Genomic DNA, 22764 nt, shown 5'->3' with positions numbered 1-22764 from the left:
CTTGCTCTCTGACAGTTTCATCCTACTCTTTCTATGAATGTTTACTGTGCACAAATTGTTGTGTAGAATGTTTAAAACGAATTTAGATTACTTGTTGTATGGTTTTTACCCGTTTAAACAATGATGGAAGATTAAGTCGATTGCAAGTCGCCAACCATTAAGATTTAAATCGATTTAAAGCAGATTCTCACTTGAATTGGAAGGTTAAGGCCCATAAAAGTGTAATTAAGAAACGAGTTTCCAGGTTTATGCATAATGCTAGATAGATAACGCAATGTTTTAATCTCAACTATATATGTTCATCGATGCATGTATGTGTAAACACTGAAAAGCCCGATCTAACTTTGAACTGAAGAAGCTATGTCCGATTGCATTGTTAAAACTAAGTTTTGGTTTGGTAACCAAGAGAGCATGATGATTACGACACTAGTTATAAAGATCTGAATCTTTAAAAGAGATAGAATGTTGAAGTTGGAAGGATGTAGCACTTGTTATCAAGAGGTCGGTTGGTGGATGAATGGTATGGGAGAGATATCTCATTAGCCCTTAATTTTGAAGTGTCCTGTTTTATTTAGTGTTGGTCCATTTGATTTCTAGCTTTTTCTTGTTCAAAGTTGATGTGGGTAGAGCACTATTAAAGGGTTTAAAGTCTAGACGGCCCTTTTTTGTGTGCAAGAAGTATACAGGCTTTGCAGGTTCTTTGTTATAGGACATGGATTCAAATGTCCTGCAGTGTCAAAAGGTGTGCAGGTCTGTGCTGTTAACTTCTCATTTATCTTTGAAGACCATTTTTATTTTTTATCATTATTTCTTAAACAAGACCAGCTAGCTTTACTCTATCGTCTATCTGATTCTGATTTGATCTCAAGTTCTTGACATGTCCTTTTTTTCTGCAACTAGAGATAGCAAAATAATAAACTCATGTATCTATCATTAGCTTTTCTTAAATTTATTTATTTTAATTCTGGTCCTTTTGATATGTTTTCTATTGAAATTTGTTGGCCTCGCTACTCATCTTTACTTGGTTCTCTGTATTTATCTGGATGTAATCTATGACTTGTTATATCTCCTAACCTGTTTTGTTGCGAATTTGGGATGTTCATGGATCCTGTTGTTAGTAATTGAAGATCATAAACATGGAGAGATCGACTAATATTTCAAAGAAGTTCATCTTAAATCCCGATTCATACGTAGATGTAGGATGGACGGACTGTTTTTTAGTTTTTGTCATCACTTATTTCCTGTCGTATTCCTGCAAACTTTGTATATGATTCTGTAAGACCCCCAATTAAGTATTTGTATTTGAGAAGGGGTAAGACCTAAGAAGGGTATGTCACGGGAGACCGTTAGTTCATGTAGCAGGGAGTATCTTCTCTGTTGTTGGGATATTTGTGTGTTTTTAAGCTTGCAGGAATTGTTAGATACATAACAAATTCACAGTGAAAGAATGCAAAACATGCACCTTCCACACAAACGAATTGACTAGTCTAAGAAGCTGCTGGGGAATTTTCAATGTCCAGCGATGTGGAGCGTGTAGGGGTTCGGTGTCGAGGCGCTTGCAGCTTTGAGTCTAAGCATTGGTGTATCCTTCTCTTGATTATGAACTACTTTGGTAAACCATTCTTTTCACAACTTCTCTGGCTTATTGATTTAGGGTCCGTTTGGATTGATTTGAAGAAGAAAATGTTTGTTCTGAAAATTTATTTTTAGTTAAACACTGATTAAAATACATTTGAAAAGTTAGTTTGAGTGATTGTCAAACACTTCAATTTTTTCTAATTTATTTCAAACACACTTTTAGGATAAAAGAATGAACTCGCGCTAGTTTGATAGATTTTCTTTCTTTTGTTGATAAGTGTAGATTACATTTGGTGGCTTTTTGGAGAGTGGATAGGATAGTTGCCTGGACCTCCCCATTCTCCTATTGGCTGGATTAGGAGGATGAGTTCTGCAAAGCAATACATTTCCTTCTTATTAATTATTTATTTGTTATTTGTTTTCAATTCTTTTGGTAAGATCTCTCCTGAGTTACTGTTACATAAGTTGCAACTTTTCGATCTTGCTGGAAGTAATTGGATGATTTTAGTCCATATTTTCATCCCTAAGTTTCATGTTCCCGTATCCATTTTTTAAAGTTGTGTTTGGTCTCAGGAATTTGTAGGTCCCACTACTAAAATATTGATTTTATATACATTATAAACTCTTTATATTGTGGGTTCCATGAATTCACAATTTTCTAGACTTCATAATTTCTTGGAACTCACCATTCCCCTCGTTTGGACCTCTAATTTTGTTAATTTATCATAATAAAAAATTAACTTTTACTCAATATTTTATTTCTATTCGAATTTAGAATAACTTTGAATTTGGAAATGTTTGTCTTTTTTAAATTTCGACACTTCTCAAACACCCAACAGAGTTTTTTTAATTCTCGTTTTGCTATATTAACACTATTTGCAATTCAATTGTTAAAATAATAAACTCTTTCTTCCTTTTGATGATTTCAATTCCTCCATCCATTGGCAACTTATTTTAGCAACCGCCACTTTTGGCTACTAATTCTAGTGATCAAATACAACAACGATCTACTACAATGATCGCCTATAATTCTCGACTATCATCTCCAACAACTAGCTCTGATGAATACCTTCAACAATCAACCTTGACTATTACCTCTAGTGACCATCTCTAGCAACCAAATCCGTTAATAATCTTTTAACTATCAATTTGGTCGATTATATATTTTAAAGAAAATTCAACTACTGAAATTGTGTTTTAAATATGATTTTGAAATATTAGTTCGGAATGTTTAGTAACCTCCTTTTGTAGGAATTTGACATTAGTAGAAATACTTTGAGCATATAACAAACCAAATAAATTTGTGTAACTTAACATTCGGGTTTCTTACAAAATAAGATCAGATTATATGTTAACACATTTTTTTTAAAAAAATTTGCAGTGTATGATAGTTAACATTCTACTACTTGTTTAATAACAAAAAAAAAACAATAATAAAAATAAAAGGTAAACCTAAACCCACGTTTCAAAACTCCGTTAAATGAAATACAAACTATTATAACCATATGGTATATTACAACACCCCTTGAAAGGTAGTTTAAGAACTATTTTAAAGTATTCTTGTTTAGAATAGATGTAACCCCAATACAAAAATTAGAAGCATAGTTTTTTCCGACAAAAAACTAAAAGTAAATTGATAACACACGATGTCTTAAGGCTGTGATTTTGGTATCTTTCTCACTTGCCAAAATCAATTTTACATTATATTAAAATTTAAAATAAATAAAAAAATTTTAAAAAAAAACCGATATTTGCCAGTTAAATAAAATTGATTTTAGAAAATTTTAAATCACTACAAATTGATTTTTGATATAACATTTGGATGGTGATTACGTAGAAGGCGATTAACGGGAATCACCAACAAAATCCACTCCTGTTATATGCAGTTTCTAAAATACTTAAAATATCATTGGATTTAACCCTAAAATCCGTTTTTTCTCCCTTGTATTGATTTATTTTTATTTACAGTTGTGAAATATAAGAGGAGGATAATAGGCAAGACAATGTAATTGTTAATAGTGAAGAATTTGTCATGGTGGTATGGTAAAATTGGAAAGATAGTGTAGATTTATAAAATATTTGGAGTATTGTCCCACATCATGGAGATTGATTAACAATGGTAGCTGAAGAAATTGAACCCCGATGGAAGTGTATAATTACTTTTATTTTGGTTTTGAGTCGGCGACTCGGGTCGTTCTCACTCATGCATCATCCAAACTAATTATTTAATGATTGTCAAACTAAAATTGTTAACATCTAATAACTAAATATTTAATTATGAACACTTGTGAATGATCGACTTACTCATGATGGTTAATCAATGGACACAAAACATTCTACCGTGCGAAGAAGGTAGCTGTGAGTCTTTAGTGGAGGAACCCACGGTTAATTAATGTTTATTAATTAATTAAACTCTTTAATTAAATTAATTGTGTCCCCCTACTAAAAAAATTAATTAAACTCTTTAGTAGAGTGACCCACAATTAATGAATGTTGATTAATGAAATTAAAGAGTTTAATTAATTAATCTTAAATTATTAGAATTTCTAATCTGTAGGTTCATTAGGTCCTCCTACTAGTCCATTAACAGATTAAAACAATGATCAAAAGTTTGGAATGATTTGAATTGTTCAAATTGTATGAAGGAATATGAATCAATAGTATACGATTAATGTACATAGAAATATTATAAAGTTAATTATGGAACTTTGATGGAGTTAGTTATTGGTGACCTCTTGAAAATGATTCCTTGGTTTGTTTTTTGGATCTGTTGGATATCGATTGTCTATCCCATGTCTAGTTGGTGTTTCCTTTTTGGGTTTGGTTATTGGGTTGTGGGGGTTTTGTATTTTTGTGTTTTGTTTGTGTTTTGATTTCAGATTGTTGTGAGAGCCCCCTCTCCTTTTAACATTATATAACCTTTGCACAAAAAAAAGATTCAAAATTAACCTTTACGAGAGAGAATGATATATCCAAATAATATGCATAAGATTCCTATTAAAAACTATAAATTAAAATCAATGTGAATGATGTTCATATTAAAACTATAGATTATGAAAGAGATATGCAATGAATATGATTCAAATACACGTTCATTTAAATATATGATATTTAAATTGAATTAATTTAATAATTATTTATTTTTTATTAAATAAATTTATTTTATTTTATTAAAAGGAAAAACTCTCCTGTAGTCGCAAGGGAGTGGTGATCGTGTGAGGAGAGTTTCTTTTATCGTACCATCATCTCTTCCAACCTTTACAAAGGAGATTTTCTTCTTCCCTGTAACCTTTCCCTTCGTTCCCAACAAAAAAAGGATCACACCATCCTGATTTGTATATTTTGTATTCTTTATAACTATTTCTATTTTGTATCAAAATCTTATTTCATACCTTTTTTTTTTCTCTTTCTTCAAGACTTATTCTATTTTAGTCCACATATTTTTAAATCAACATGATGACTTTTCTTTAGTAATTTTTCTTTTTTAAATTATTTTTTATCTAGTTCGTTAAAAAAAAAAAAAAAAAGTTAGCTTCAAATTACAATGAGAAAACGATTAAAAAAATTATTTAAAATACAAAGAACTAAAATTTGAATTTGTGAAAGTATATAAATTAAAATAGAATGAGTCCCAAGAATACAAAGATCAAATAATATTTTATCTTCTTTCTATTTCATAGACAAATTCAAATTTATTAAATGAATGTACATTTTATTTATCAAGTAAGGTAAGCATGATGAAAAGTTGAAACATAAACATAAGAATCTATTCTTTATTGTAAGGAGTCTAAACCATTTATATTTTGTTAGTATATAAGAAGAATGAGGGATTCGATGCAATGGTTCCTTAACATATAATTTATGCTAATATTGAGCTAAGGTCTAAATTAAATTTTCTTTTTAAATTTTAAAATATATTTTTTTAATTATTTAAAATTAAATCTCCATATCACAAAATTTAAGTTTTCATTATCAATATTAACCTTCAAACATGGTATACAAAAAAGAAAAGAAAGGAAAAAAGAAGAAAAAAACAAAGTTGAAGGTGATGGGGCTTAAGAGGACCGAAGAGGGAGCGCAAGCCCTTGATAAAGGGCCGAGTTTTGAAGTCTCGACCTAGTTTGGTTGAATTTTGAACTCTCGACCTAATTTGACCGATTTATTTGTTTTTTTTTTCCCATTAATTTGATCCAGAGTCGAAGACTCAAGCTTATTTTTCTAATTATTCTCTCAAACTACAATATTAAAATAAAAAGGCCCAATGGAATTGAGGTGATTGTGTGGGCCCATGAGAATAATTCTTAGTTTTTAAAATAAATTTCCAAATATAAAATACCATTTTTAATATTTTGGTAATTCTAAAATCACTTTTAAAACCAAACATAATAATTCAATATCACATTTAAATATTTGAAAATCACTTAAAAAATTTTTAAATCAAACATAAATTAGATGGTTTAAAAATTTGTTCGCACGAGATTTCAAAGAAATTTATTTCGTGGAACTTGAACTTTGTATTTGTATTAATTTTGTGGAAATTGAGTACAATCTTTAATACATAGTATTTTGATGCTTTTAAAATAAACTATAATCTTTACGAAAGACTACTTTCCAAGCGAATTACTGAAGAAAGACTACTGGGAGTGGGAATCAAGCTCCAGCCCTGAAAAAACAGCCTGAGGATCGACCTATGCTACTACCAAGCTCACCGCTGCCAAGCAAGGGATGGCAATAACTCAAAATTTGATACCGATCTCATGGAATAAGGCTGAATTTGGAATCTTCTTAAACGATTGACCTTTGGGCTTGTTGATCTTTTTGGATGATCGGCCTTTGGGCTTATTGATCTTCTTGGATGATCGGCCTTTGAGGTTGTTGATCTTTTTGGAGGATTGGTGTTCACACGAGGCTTCTGGAGAAACTTGTTTCGTGGAGTTGAACTTAAGATGGTGTTGATGTTGATGTTAATTTGATGCGATGTGGTTCGATCTCTAGTGCTTGATCCTCTGATTCTTTCTCGTTTGAATGCGTACGCTTGATGTATAGAAGCGGGGCGTGTAGATGTTCTTAGCTTCGAGTCTTGGGAGAATGTTTGTATCTTCAAAGGACTTCAGTCTTCAAGTGTGTTCAGAATGCTTGTATCTTTTTCAGCCTTCTTCTGATTGCAAAACAATCTTTCCTTTGTCATTGGCTTTTGTAGTTGGAGATTGACTTGATTCAGCAGTATCTTGAGCCTGTATCTGATATCTTAAAGTAGTGATTTCATGATCTCGCTCCTCTACAGCCTTCATTAGGAGATTTATCTTTATCTCCATTTCTGCCATGGTTGACTCAGTCGTTACGTCAGTCATCATGACAGACACTACAACAAAATGTGATTCTTTCTCTGATAGATCAGTAGCAGAAGCATAGTTTTCAAACAAGGGATTTGTCTGATGACGATTCCGCTTTTAGGAAATTCCATCAGCTGGTTCTAGATTTCCTCCGTGATGACAAAGCTTATGTAAGTGTTGCTTGCGACGGTAGCTTTGGATGCAACTTTCTTTGGTGCCATTTGTAGATTTGTTGACTTGGATGAGGAGAGAGATGAGAGGTAGAGAGGTCCCACTGGACGTGCCAATTTGTTCGCACAAGATTTCAATAGAAATTTATTTCGTGAAACTTGAACTTTGTATTTGTATTAATTTTGTGGAAGGTGAGTACAATCTCTAATAAATAATATTTTGATGCTTTCAAAATAAACTATAATGTTTAAGTCGGTCGATCTTCTTGAACGATCGACCTTTGGGCTTGTTGATCTTATTGGATGATTGGCCTTTGGGCTTGTTGATTTTCTTGGATGATCGGCCTTTGGGCTTGTTGATCTTTTTTAAGGATCGACCTTTGGGCTTATTGATCTTCTTGAACGATCGACCTTTGGGTTTGTTGATCTTCTTGGATGATCGGCCTTTGAGTTTGTTGATCTTCTTGGAGGATTGGTATTCACATAAGGCTTCTGGAGAAACTTGTTTCATGGAGTTGAACTTAAGTTGGTGTTGATGTTGATGTTAATTTGATGCGATGTGGTTCGATCTCTAGTGCTTATTCCTCTGATCCTCTCTCGGTTGAATACGTACGCTTGATGTATGAAGCGGGGCATGTGGATATTCTTGAGCTTCGAGTCTTGGAATAATGCTTGTATCTTCAAAGGACTTCAATTTTCAAGCGTGTTCATAATGCTTGTATCTTTTTCAGCCTTCAAAATGCTTGTGTCTTCAAAGGACTTCAGTCTTTAAGCGTGGTCAGCTTCAGGAGTCAAGGAGTCTTCTGATTGTAGAGAATTCCCTCTAAGCTCTGTAGAATTTTTTACCCCCAACAAATGAAGATAACTTCTCTATTTATAGAGTTCTCAGTGGGCTTCATGGGTTTGGGCTTGGTTGACCCATGGGCCTGATTCTTGGGCCCAATTATTAGTTGCCATTGGGTTTGATTTGACATTTGAGTCAAATTCAACATATTTTTGGGTTTAGAGACTTTAACCCAAATAATAATAATATGAAATTGGACCAAGTTAATTTTATCCAACTCAACGGTCGAATCTACGTGGCATCATCGAAATTTGTCTTCGACTTCAATTTGGGACACATGGCGACTTCTATTAATTCAAAATTCAATTATTTGGAATTTTGTCATTAATTTAGTAAGTGACACGGCTGTTTGTGATTGATCCAAATTTTCTCTTTCAACAAAATCAATTATAACTAAATCTCTTTCTTTAAAAAATAAAATAAAATCACTACTATACTATCATTCCTAACCACACCCTTAGACACTTAGCTTTCATGTATGAAAAAAGGTCCAAAAAGTTATTTTTGTAATTTTCAAAACTCTATTCTTAAAATAAGACAAATATCAAATTATATCCTTGAACTTTGGATTATATCCATTTAAACTCTAAATTAATAATTATATCAATATGAACCCTAAATTTTGAGGGTTGTATCAATTCAAACCTTAAGTTTTCACAAGTGTATTAATTTAAAGCATCTATTTATGTTTTATTTGGAGAAACGTCAAGTGAGACTAGTTATTTTATCGATTAAATCTCTAAACTTATTTAGACTCTCAATTAAATTTATTTGGAAATTGTCCATTCAAATTATAATTGTCAATTTTGTTAAATCAACATCTGTAGACACACATATGAGAATGTTTGCATCAACTATTTTCAAACATAATCCTAATAAAGATTTTGAATCGATTCACTTATTTAAGTTTAATTGAAAAATTAAACGTTTTGCATGATATTTTTCAAACTAAATCTGAAGGAAGGTATGAATTGATACATCTATGAAATTTCAAGGTTTAAATCAACACAGTTATTAGTTTAAGGTTTAAATTGATATAACCCTCAAAGTTTAGGATTTAAAGTGATACAATTATTCGTTTAGGATTTAAATTGACACAAACCCAAAGTTTAGAGTATAAATTGATATTTGTCCTTTAAAATATTTTCAAATCTAGTATTTTAGGGGAGAAATGTTGTTTATAACTTTTTTTTATTATTATTATTTAAAAAAACGTGAAAAATGAAATCCCTACCAAACAAAAGCAAATACAGGTGGAAGGATTTTATCAAATAATTGGAACTTGAAAAACACCCTTACAAATAGAAAAGTAAAGAAAAAAAATGCTAGATTGAAAATGGGAAATATGTTAACAAAAAAAAAGTTACATGTTCGATTACAAGTTTTGTTGGATCTATTAGATTTTTTTTTTCTTATTTAATGCATGCATTTAAAACATAATTTAGTGGGTTTTCTAAAAAAAAAAATAATGATGATGATTTAGTGGATAATTATACATATATATTACCGATTTTATATTCTACATTTTAAGTAGTTTGGTTCAATTGACATACAAGTGTATTAGGAAGCACCAAATTTGCCGTTTGTATCTCCTCTACCCTCAATTATACTAAAAAAAATTTACTATGATTTTACGAAAGGGTATATTTTGTCTTGAAAATGAAACTTCCAATACCATTTTTAGATTCAACTGAAAGAAAAGGAAAAAGAAAAAGAAAAAAGTCCACTTTTATATGTTTTAACTTAAAAAAGGAAGATAGTTTGAATCTCCTAACTCATTGTAATAAAAGAAACTTAAAAGAGGACAAAAATTGTAATGAATAACTTACATTAATTATTAAACTAAATTATAATTTATGTGTTAATTTTGGAGTTTGTGTCTATTCAACCTCTAAACATTAAAAATTACAAATTTAATCTATAAACTTTTAAATTTGTTTAAATTCACGTGCCATCTATCAGATATAATATTGAAAATTAGGGTTACATTTAACATAAATAAATTTTCAACCAACTAAACTCCTTGTTTAGTTCATATATTAGAGCGGACTATGGAGCATCCAAACGAACTAATAGAGATAGTTGAGGTTGATATAACAACGAAACACTAGTCTCTATTGACCATCTGTTAGTTGGGTACCATCAACTATTTCAAAGTCTTGGCAATGCTCTTTGGTTAGGTGGCCAAAATATGAATGAATACCACATATAATCTTACCAAAAACAAAAAAACTAAATACTAAAAACTAATCACATAAAAACTATGAGAGCCAATTGCTTATTAAGAAAATAGTAGAACCATAAATAATGTTAAAAATAGTGAATGGTGCAAGATATCTTAGATGAAAGCCACGTTAAAATTGAACCACACAAATTAAAAATATTGATTGAGACTATTTTGTCAAATACTTATTCGTTACGAAATGAATAGCTAAAAATTTTATTAGACATCTAAAACTAATTTTAAGAACCTAATTAATATTACTAATAGTTGCAACACTAAACATATATAAATACTAGAGTTCGAGAATTTAACTTGTTAACCTAATTGTTATTACGAAGTAAATGTCCCATGGACCATGGACTAATTTGTATTATTCAAATAAATGGAGGGATATAATTAATTTAAATTCATTATATATGACATAATTAATATAATGTATTTGATACATTATAAAATAAAGTTTAATGATAGATGAATTAAATATTTGAATATGATTCAAATACTAATTATATGGATGAGATTCATATAATTATGTTTAGTATAAATGTGATTTAATTGAAAAAACACACACACACACATATATATATGTGTGTATATATGTATGTATGTATGTATTTTATTTTTAAGTTTTAAATTTTTTTTTTTTTGGGGGGGGGGGGGGGGGGTCCATTTAATTCGACCAAGAGAGGTGTGGTGCCACATTGTTCAAGATCCGGAATCAGCCCTTAAAGGAGCAACTTATTTACCTACCCCTACTTTGGAGAATAAATGAATTCCATATTGTGTAACTGAGTTCCCTGCTCTCTAATCAGATCCCATAATGATAGGCTTGTTGAGTCGGCGATTTGGCCACTCTCACCCATGCAAATCAAAAGACCGCCCTCGTAGGCAGGAGTTCGCAACTCACCCAGGATTAAGGTCACGTCACCTATAGTCTATCTAGTGAAATGAAAGTCTCAATTATGGACGACGTCATATAACGAGACTAAACATTTCGTGGTCTGGTCTTATACAAACTCCTTTGTATAGAATATCTCCGCTCGCATGTCTAATACACGAATGATCAGGATCATATCATTGTAGCACTTTACAACATTTGTAACACTTATAAAGCGAGCCATACTCATAGTATCACAAAGATAAGGTACCCAGTCTTATCCATATACTACAGACCATTTAGGTTATCACTTAAACATGATTCACTTGTATGTTTACACATACATGTTTAAGTTACAATGATAACCATATATTTTAGTTTATTGGTTTGTGGTTAATGCAACTAAAATATCATATATTTCATAGACATAAGTGAGTAAAAATCATATATTATTAATCACTAAATGTTTGTTCATACAAGTGTTTACAAACTACAAGACCTTACGAGATTTTGGGCATCAACCCCAACAATTTTCTCATGAACAAGAGCCCATAACTAACTCAGGATCAAGACTAAATTACCTAGGTCATCTCATTGGAATAAAAACCTAACTAGTCAACTGAGTTATATTTAGTGGTTACTATTTTGTGGTCCGATCTTATGCAAACTCATTGCATAGGATACCCACAGTCACATGTCCCTACACGAATGCGTTGGATCATTGCATTTGTATCAAATGCAAAGTGGGTCGTATCCATAGTGTTACAAGGATAAAGTACCAAGCCTTATCCATATACTATAAACCCTTTAGGTTGTATCTTGAACACTGATCCCCGTATGCATCAATCTTGGATTTTTTCGGTTAATAGAATTTAACAGTACATAATTAATAATTATACCAATCAACTAACAAATTATAGGGCATAAATCCCAATAGTTACAAGATCTATCAACGAAATTGAAAGTTGTTGTTAGATCGAAGAGATTTGCTATTTACAAAGTAATTTTGAAACATGTATTTTTTATTTTGTTTCAACTCTATTGCAAAATTTGTGAGGAACGATCCAAAGAGCTATTCGTGACTTGATAGATTTTCCCTGTTTTCTCTCGGATTGCATTGAGAGTGTACTCAAATTCTGCCCCGTCGAGGCTTAATAATATTTTGAGGTATTATGTCTTAAAGAAAACCTAATCATTATTAGATTAAAATATAATGCTGGTATATATATTTTGGAGTTTGTTCACTTTTAATTTCTACATTTTTAATAAATCTTAAATTTAGTCTCATGCATCTAATTTGTTGTGGTTATTTATATAAAAAAAATTGTTTTCTATGAGCATTTTCACTCTAAAATTTGAAAACATATTATTGTTTTGTCATACAAGAATATTATTATTATTATTACTTAATTAAATTTGATAATAACTAAATTCTGACGGTTAAAATTAAAATTAACATTTAAAAGTAAAAAGATTAAATTGAACAAATTAGTCCCACATGAAAATTATTATCATTACTTAATCAAATTTGATAACAACTAAAATTAAAAGTAAACATTTAAAAGTAAAAAAAAAAGATTAAAATTCAATAAATTGGTTAACTTGATTATTTTAATTATTCGTTTTTATAAATATATTATGAACGATGGACAGGGCATTTAGTTGTAAACATGTGGGAAATTGTAAACGGGCAGGAAATTTGGAATTCCCGCTGCCTGACAAAGAAAATTTTCACTGCCCGCCAAATAATTCAAAGAAACGAATTTTCAAAATTTTCGATCCGAAAAGGTTTCACGCGGATCACCCTTGTGAACCGTCGATTGGATAAATAATCCAACGGACAAGGTGCTTCGTTCCCGAACTCCAAAGCCGACAAGAATTTGGGGTTATGTATCATCCATTCATAAATACCTCGAACCAGTGAATTAGGGCATTAAATCAAAATTTTACAATCAATCAATTCAGTGTTCATCTTCATTCCTTCTATTCAATCGGGAAAATGTCTGGCCGTGGAAAAGGAGGCAAGGGATTGGGAAAGGGAGGAGCAAAGCGTCACAGAAAGGTTTTGAGAGACAACATTCAGGGTATTACCAAGCCTGCCATTCGCCGTTTGGCTCGCAGAGGTGGTGTGAAGCGTATCAGTGGATTGATCTATGAAGAAACCAGAGGTGTTTTGAAGATCTTCCTTGAGAATGTGATTCGTGATGCTGTGACATACACTGAGCACGCTAGGAGGAAGACGGTGACTGCCATGGATGTGGTTTATGCCTTGAAAAGGCAGGGAAGGACTTTGTATGGTTTCGGAGGTTAGGTTATGGTTTGGTCTAAACGATGGTTGTATAGGTCGTCTCTTTTCTGCTAGTTATTATCTTTGTTTCTGCAAGTTGTTTCCATTGTCTGGCAAAAAGATACTGGTTCATTGTCAAATTATGAATTTACGTTGCTTCTCGTTTGTTCCACTCTTTTATTTTTTCCTTTTTTGCGCGCCAACTCGTAAATTGAATCTGTAATTCGATTTTTAAACTCAACAACTGAATCATTATATACTAATCTGATGAATTCTTGCGTTTAATATTGTTGATGAAATTTGATTTTCTTCATTGTGTTTGGGATGCAAACCTAGGTGAAGTGTTAATTTAAGAATCATTATATACTAATTTGATGAATTCTTGCATTTTTCGAACCCAAAGAATTATAACAAATAATTGCAATCTTGAATGTTAGTAAAGAACTCCTAATAAGTTGAATGTGGAAATAATTGACCTTGTTATTGGTTTGTTATCTATATATGCCGAAGTATGACATTACAGAATCCTGGTTCAAGAGGCAAACGAAGTTGTAGAACTTGAAATTTTCTTCTGGGTTCAAGTGAAAGTTCATTGTTAGATATTATTTTCAAGTAACCCTCTCCTTGAACTTAAGGAATCTGCTTGTGTCCGCATGAAAGAAATATTCTTACAGAAACCTCAAGAAGAAACCATTGCAAGTTTCTTCTTTATTGGCTAGTCTTATCACGTATGTAGTACGCAATTCTCAGTTCAGAGTTATAAAATAGACCATTGCTGTTCTTTCAGTATCCAGTTTGCTGGGGAATTGGGATTGGTATATTTTATACCGGCATTTCTTTCCTTTCATTATTTTGCTTTTGTATCAGTGTCAAAGCATTTGATTTCAATTGGATTTGGTGGGCATGTGGTAATTTAGTCGAGGATTTTGCAGTTGATATTCAGCAGTCTTCACGACTGAACGCTATAGAGTTGTTATGATTTTTATGAAGTGTTTTAACACACTATGTGTATAGAAATTATCTGTTGGATCCAATGGCCAGCAGAATTGTTTGTCAAATTCATGCTAACCCATTTTATTTTTCGAATGGTGCTTTAAGTTGGAGAGCAGCGTGTGGATTTTCAATTTTTCTCAATGGGAGAGGCATCTCTAGCTCACGGTCTCAATCATGACTTCTGAAGTTGTTTGTTGTGTAAATATAAACTCTCAAAGATGCTTTGTTGGTGCTTCTTCCCTTACAGAAAAATTTAGAAAATGTTCTTCAGGATGCATCTTCACATATTTATAGCAGAATAACTGTTGGTGTAGTTTGTCATTCACATATTTCTTGCTCCAAGTTGATGTGCTAGAGCATTGTTAATGCTTACAAAGTTCACAAGAAGCTTTGCAGGTTGTTTACTATCCTACATTTATGTGGATTTAGAGGGGGACTTCTCTCAAGCAATGAAAGGCCTGCATGCAGGTCTGTGATCTCAACTCCCTAATCGTTTTACTATCATTTGTTCATGAGTGTTTGATCTCAAGTTAGTCTAGTTAACTTGTTTTGAAAACTATATCCATCTAATATTAAGTTCTTTAATATACGATTATTGGTCAATCCTTTAGAAGTTTGAGCAAGAGAATATAGCTTATGCCCTGAGGAATCCCCATTGCAACGCTTGCTACTTTCATGAACAAATTCATATTCTGGACCACAAATGTCTCCTTTATTGATTTCTTGAGCACGTGTTTGGTTCTATGCATGTCTTTACCAATTGTGGTTCCATTCGATGGCTTGATCGAGATCCTGACTATGTGCTTTTGGGATGTCATATCATATATTGATCCTATTTTCCATTAGGCGTGGCAGATATGGGTAGGTTATTAGTATTGTGTTATAAGTATTATCAGATCTGCATTTATTTACCAATGTTACTTCTGCAAGTAGTGTATGATCTACAATGGTATCAGTCTTTTCCCCATGCTCTTAGCTGTGCTTGCTACTCAGAACAATCCTCATTTAACTCTGCCGACTGATGCGCAAGGTATTGAAATTATGAAACTAGGATGCGTAACTACTTTGATCTATATATACTAATTAGGTAGGGATATTGTTTAGGAGACTTTTGTTGGAAGTATAGATGAGTGGAAGGAAGAGTCGTTTAGTTGATTAGGTCTAGAGATGTCCACGGGTTCACTGTCCCCATTTTTGCCCCTATTTTATTTCTCATCCCCTCTACCTGCCGGGGTTGGGGTAGAGATTCATCGGGGAATTTGTGGGGATCAGGTTTTCCGTGGAATTTTTTTTTCATTTTTTTTAATATATTCATTTTAAGTTTATTCTCTACCAAATAAAATTATATACATTAAATGATTTATTTCCTAATAAAAATAATATTAGGAAACAACTCATTTAATTTAATCTTATTCAAAGAAAATATTATAATTTTTTCTAATAAAAATAATATTATTATATGTATAAAAATTTAATTTAATCTTATAATTTCTAAAAGTTAAAATTTAAATATTACAATATCACAATTTAACTTTCCATTTAAATACTCAACATTTATGGCCTTAAGGAAAAAGAAAAGTCTTAAATGATTAAACAACTTAGAAATTTATTAAAGTACGAAGGCTAAAATAAAAATTAGAAAAGGACTAAATAATAGTTATTATAAACTCATATTTGGTATATGTAAATAGAATAATAGAATATGAGTTTATAATAGTAATAATAATAATGAGGTTTTTCAAAAAATAGAAAAATAAAGAAATTATTTACATTAAATAACAAAATTATAATTTTCTTTAATATCTACTAGTATTTTATTTTATTACCTTTGTAAATAGTCTGACATTTTTTTATTTGTGAAAAATTTCTTCTTCTTATTATATAGTTGATACAACATGGGTTAAATTTTGGTTTTTCTTTTTTTGCCCTATTTATTTTAAATAGCCATCACAGTTTACATCAAACCAGAGAGATTATACTCTTAAAAGTATAAAATAAACATTGATTTTAAAATTGACAAAAGTAATCTGTATGATTTTAAAATCACTCCTAACATGTCATAAGCGGTTCATAAACTAATTTGTATAGTTGCTGGTAGTTTATGCTATTCTTTCTCTACATATTTATTGAGGATTTACTTCAAAGGTTCTTCACGTCTGGAACTAGACGACAAATCCGTTTGAGATAAACTTGGGATATATTTTAAATACTTAAAGCTTGTATTTATGTATGGTGTATGGTATTTAGCATGGTTTAATGGTTTTATTTCATTGTCAATTGAAGTATGCAGCTAATTTGCAAAGTTCTCTTTTATCACATTTTAGGATAATTAGTCATATAGATTTGGAAACTTCTCATCAATATAAGAAAAAAAAAAATGGTTGAAAATCGCTTGGAGGCTTAGAGTTTTGAGCCTATCTTCTGGGACCAGTAAAGGAATTTTATAATTTATTATATGATTTACTATTTGTTGGAATAACGAGTCGGTGTCAATGGGCGGCATCTAGAGTTTAAAAGACTATGCTATGTAAACTCTCTAACCATGTCTTTGACTCTATAATATGAATTGTTCTATCTAATAGTAGATTGTTCTCCATGAGCGCAACTAATACACTGTTAGTGATTCATGTTGATTTTTCTGTCGATTATCTACTTTTACACTTTTTTCTTATTTTTATCTATCAATTTCATAACAACTATCTTATGTTTTGCAAACATTTTGTAGGATCGATATGGCAACCATAGAGGGGGTGAATAGGGTTTCTTGATACTAATGAAATTTTTTTATCATTGTAGGTCCAATTATACAAATTAATACACTTTATTGATAAGTAATATAAAAAGAATTTCAAACATATAATTCCAGCCCAAAATAATCAATAAATTGACATAAACAAAGGAAAAAACAAACTGTAGCAATTATTTTATTCACATATGTAGTTTTATAACTAGATGAATAATTTCTATTCACATAACCTATCCCCTTTTACCACTAAAAGGTTTGTCCATTTCAATAATTTGATTTGTTTTTATGCATCTATAGTTAATTTCTTGATTGAGTATTTTGCAATTTCAAGCTCTTTTGTAGCGAGCAATTCATTCTCTTTAAACATAAGCAAATGATTATAATTCTCGTGATCAGATTCAAGAAATTTAATTTTGTTCACAAATAAACTTTTTCTTTTGCTAAAAAAGTATTGTTGGCTTCCTAATTATTTTTCAAACTAGCAATTGCATCACCTGATTCCAAATAGAAATATTCCAATCTCTTTTTTTATTTCTCAAATTATTTAATTCAACTTTCAATTTACATGACATTGATTTGAGTTCATCGTTCTTTTTTTTTTCCTCTCTAAGAAACTTAATTTTATCATTCAATATATTTTTCTCATTACAACACTCTTTATGCAACAACACATTACTGAGTTCATTTTTCAAACATGCATTTTCATTTATCAAATATTCTTTCTTAATAGACACCGTCTTAAACGTCTTTGATAATTTCAAATATTTAGAGCCAAGCTTATCTAAATCATGGTTATATGTCTTCCAAAGCATCATACAATTCATCATAAGAAGGGGATTTTTTGAATTACCTCTTTTTCTTCACTTTCATCTCCAGAGTCGTTATCCGAATGGGCCATCAAGCACAAAGAGAGTTTATCACATTTTTCTTTCTCTACCTTATAGATCTTTCCTTGATTTTGAGAATTATAATTCTCCTTCATATCAAATAAATCATTAGTAGTACAAGAAAAATTTTCTACACAATACGTATTATCAAGAAATTTACAAATATCATATGCATATTCAAAATGTAAAATTTGGTCATATATTCTTCTATCCAATGCACAATATACAACATTCATAGTTTTGACATTAAAAGTAAGCAACTCATTATTTAATTGCAATTTTGACTAATCATATTCACAAACATATACAATGTTAAAATCCATAGCAAACATACAAGTTTTCATTCTATTTCTCCAAACATCATAATTTCTTCTACCATCAAGTAATGGAGGTCTATCAAAACAATGATCTAAAGTTACCATAACTCTAGCAATTAATCTTTGCAAATAATTATATGTAGAAGAGCTACTAGCTCTGATATTAATTGATAGATTGAAAAACTCAAACAATGGATATCAATCCAAAATTATTTATGAAAATATTTTTAAGGTTTAAATATTACCTTGGTCATTGTACTTTTGGTTTTTGTTCATTGGTCCCTCTACTTTCAAAATGTTCATTTTATTCCCTACATTTTAAACTTTGGTTCATTTTAGTCCTTGAAAATTTAAAAAAGTGACTGTTTTTATATCCTTTAAAAGTGAAAATGGGACCAAAATGTCAATTTTTTAAAAGTATGAGAACCAAAATGAATCGAAATTAAAAGTACAAATATTAAAATGAACATTTTTAAAGTTTAGGGACCAAGATGAATATTTTTAAAGTATAGGGACCAAAATGAACCAAAGTTGAAAGTATAAAGACCAAAATGAACAATTTGAAAGTATAAGGACAAAAATGAATAAAAATAAAAAATACATGGACTAATGTGGTATTTAAGCCTATTTTTAATTACAAACAATAGCAACTAGTTTTGATACCAATTGTAGGATCGATATGACAACCCTCGAGTGGATAGGATTTTTTCAAATTAATGAAAACTTTTTACTATTATGGGTCCAACTAAATAAATTAATACACTTTTACCTAATAAGCGATTTAACAAGAATTTGAAGCATATAATTTCATCCCAAAATAATCAAGTGACATAGGAGATTAAAGAACAAATTGTAGCAATTATTTTATGCAATGAAATATATCAACAAATAAATTATAAAACTAAGTAGGATAGAGATAGAGAAATTGACACCGATAGTTTTGTAGTGATTCGACACGACAGGCCTACATCAACTTCTCAAGCTCCTATTGGGTATGTCACTCAAACTTGATTATTTTCACGACCTAGAGTCGAATCGCTACAACATTATTTTTTCAGGCGAAATAACAAATCTGATCATTTCCACGGTTGAGGATCAACACGATCACTCTTTTTTTTTTGTTTGGGATGAATAGCAATTCTTACAATGACTTAGAAATGAATAACAAGATGGATAACAAGTCTCTTAAATAGTATATTTACAAACTTGAGCACTCAACAAATAAATCCTTACAATACAATATATCTCTCTCAATAATAAGATGAAAAGAAAAAGTAAAAGCTTTAAGAGAATAACAATGGTGGTTTTGAGGATTGTAAAAATATGTTATTATTATTATTATTATTTGTAAATTTTGAAGAAGAAGAAAGTTTAAAATGAGGTGGGGTACGTGAAAACAAGATTCAATTTGGGCTATTGATGTTGGTAAAAGAAAATTGAACTATGTAGATTTAAACTCAACTAACGTTAAGGATGGTCATTCAAACCGCAAAAATCGAACCGTTTCTAAAAATCGAACCGAACTGAAAGCTCAGTGAAATCGAAAAATTCAGTTCGATCCGGTTTGAAGAAATTTTGAAACCAAATTAATTCGGTTCAGTTCAGTTTGACCACCGAACCGAACCGTTTCCACCCCCACTAACCGTGAGACACAAACATATAATTTAAAACCCAATAAAAAACAAAAGCCCATCATGTATCCACCCAAATTAGTATTAGACACAAACATAAAATAATATTATATTCATTTTATTTTTAAATTCATTTTCTTTTCAAAATAAATAAAAATCAAAAGTTCATCATGTATCACTTCTCTTATGCTCCAAGTGGCGTCTTCCAGTTGGTCCACTTTAATTAAAAAAACAATTGTCACATCATCAGTTCAAGATTTTTATGTTAAGTTTGTTTCGGCCATATCTTTTTCATTTGAGCTTCAATTTGAGTGATTCAAATTGTGTTGGAATTGTTATGTCGAACTCTCCTTGATAGTCTCATCAAAATACTAAAATTATTAGTGAATAAGAACATATTTGTTATCATCAAAACACTAATTAATCAATTAATTTTAAATTAAGGGTCAAAATAATTGATAGGGATTAATTGCACCATTTATTCAAATACACCATAAGCATTGATAACATTTGGTGGGAGTTTCCATAAGCCATGCATAACCCATAAAAACTCCGAGGGATCGTGTGCCTCAAAGAAAGAAGACAAAATCTCGATCCTCGGGTTGGCCCACCATGTTTCTATTTCACAAAAGAGGAAGTGGATAACAAGGGTTTAAGGTTGACGATGAGGGGGAAATGAGAATTCCCGGCGGGGGAAACGGGTTTCCGCGGGGACCCATCCCCTTCTTTTATATATATATATTACAAATATTTATATATTTGCAACCTTGCAACCTTGACAACTCCACCATTTGTGACATTGTCAGCAATGCACATGCTTCGAATGATTGTCAGACAATGAGTCCTATAAATAATACGCCCCTACTACATTATAAGGAATGATATACTTGATTGTTTAGTTGAACTAGACAATTTTGTACTAATTTGGACATTAGAATAGACTTGACACGATACTATACTGGTGCAAGTTTTCTTATTGTTCAAACAACAAGGATTATTGTGGATTGAGTGCACTTTGACTCACATATGTTCTTTATTAAGTTTTAGTTTTTTTCCTTGCACAATTAAATATGAATACATATATAATTCAATTGATTGAGATATATATGAAGGAACATTTGAAGGTCCTTGAGTGGAAGCGTGAAGATCAATTCAAAATTTATTTTCACATAATTAAAAAATACAATATACAAACATTATGCATTTAAATTTTACAGCAAGCAAACACTGAATTACATATAATAAAATAAAATGGTTCAAAATCATTTCCTTTAAAGATTTAATCTTCAAGTAAAAATCCCTTGAACCAGTGAACATCACCACGAACGACTACCTCAGTATTCTTTACATAAGAATCCTAGAAGAGTGAGGCTCTGATTATTTTGGTTGAAAGGGGATTGAGATAAAGGATAGTAGAGTGAGGATTAATTGAGTAGAAGCAACACACAACCCTTCACTTCTATCTCTTGGTTTTTGTAAAAACCGAAAAGGAAAGGATGATAACTCCCTCTCCCACTAACGAGAGAAAGATGGGCAATGAGTCACAATTCTCTCCCAACAATTGATTTTAAATAAATTAAATAATCAATTCATTTAATAAATCACTTAATATATAAATTTATATGATAACTACCTTATCATATGATATATACATTAAATTACATGTTATATCAAATATAACATATAACCTATAGTTTATATATTGTATCATATACAATATAACCTATAGTTTATGTTCTCTCATAAATGATATTTAATATAAATCCAATATGTGTTAAATTTAATTATGTGAATCCAATTCATATAATTAATATTTAAATCATATTTAAATATTTACTTCATCTTGTAAATTTTATATGTATAAAATATATTATAGTAATTATAACATATGTAATTTAAATTTAATTAATTATATTATATATAATTAATTCCCTCGATTAATTTGAACAATTCAAATTAATCCAAAATTTGATTCTCATTAAATCTCGTTGAACTACCGAGGGGACCTAATGGACCTGTAGCTTGAAGCTCCAACGGTACGTGAATAATTAATTAAACTCTTTAGTTAAATTATTATAAATTATTCACCATTTGTTAATTGTCAAACACTCCACTGAATACCGACGACTGCACTTTTCACACTACATATATATTTTTGTGTTCATTGGATATAACCAATCAACAGTATAATAATAATTCACAAATTGCTCGTAAGTACAACTGAGCCAACATTACCGTTTTGCCCCTATAGTTACATCTAACTCGTGTAGTACTACTGATCCCTCTAATGGATAATAAATTTTAGTCAAACTATGACCAAACCCCTCTCGTGTCAGGAGAAGGTGTGGTGCCACATTGTTCAAGCCCCGAAATCAACCCTTAAGGGAGCAATTTATCTACTTGCCCAGACATTGAGGAATGAGTGAATTCATTTTTGTGTAACTTTGTTCCCAACTCCACAATCAGACGAATCTCCAAAATGATAGGCTTATTGAGTTGATGATCTGACCACTCTCACCCATACAAATAAAAAAATCGCCTTAATGGGTAGGAGTTCACAACTCACTCAGGATTCAGATCATGTTACCTATGGTCATCCTAATGAAATGTAAGTCTCTATTATGAACGACGTTATATAATGAGACTAAACATTTTGTGGTCTGGTCTTATGCAAATTCTTCTGTATATAATATCTTCACTCACATGTTTTCACATGAATGATTGGGATCAAATCATCTGTAGTATTTTACAACAACTATAACATCTATAAAATGGGACATACTCGTAACTCGTAATGTCATTAGGATGAGATATCAAACCTTATCTATTTACTACAGACCATTTAGATTATCACTTAAACATATCCTACATACATGT

General features: G+C 30.8%; 1 protein-coding gene across 1 annotated transcript; it reads left to right on the top strand.

Moving 5' to 3' along the window:
- Nucleotides 1-12946: 12946 nt before the first annotated feature.
- Nucleotides 12947-13485, top strand: LOC120088288 (histone H4). Its single transcript, XM_039045479.2, has one exon. It carries the CDS (start codon nucleotides 13026-13028, stop codon nucleotides 13335-13337), a length of 312 nt encoding a protein of 103 aa, XP_038901407.1. The 5' UTR covers nucleotides 12947-13025; the 3' UTR covers nucleotides 13338-13485.
- The last annotated feature ends 9279 nt before the right edge of the window (nucleotides 13486-22764 follow it).

The sequence above is a fragment of the Benincasa hispida genome, chromosome 10 (genome assembly GCF_027475165.1).
Source record: "Benincasa hispida cultivar pf3 chromosome 10, pf3_genome.v1.1, whole genome shotgun sequence".
NCBI classification, from domain to species: domain Eukaryota; kingdom Viridiplantae; phylum Streptophyta; class Magnoliopsida; order Cucurbitales; family Cucurbitaceae; genus Benincasa; species Benincasa hispida.
Note: the sequence above shows the minus strand (reverse complement) of the source record. Positions and strands in the feature narration are given on the sequence as shown.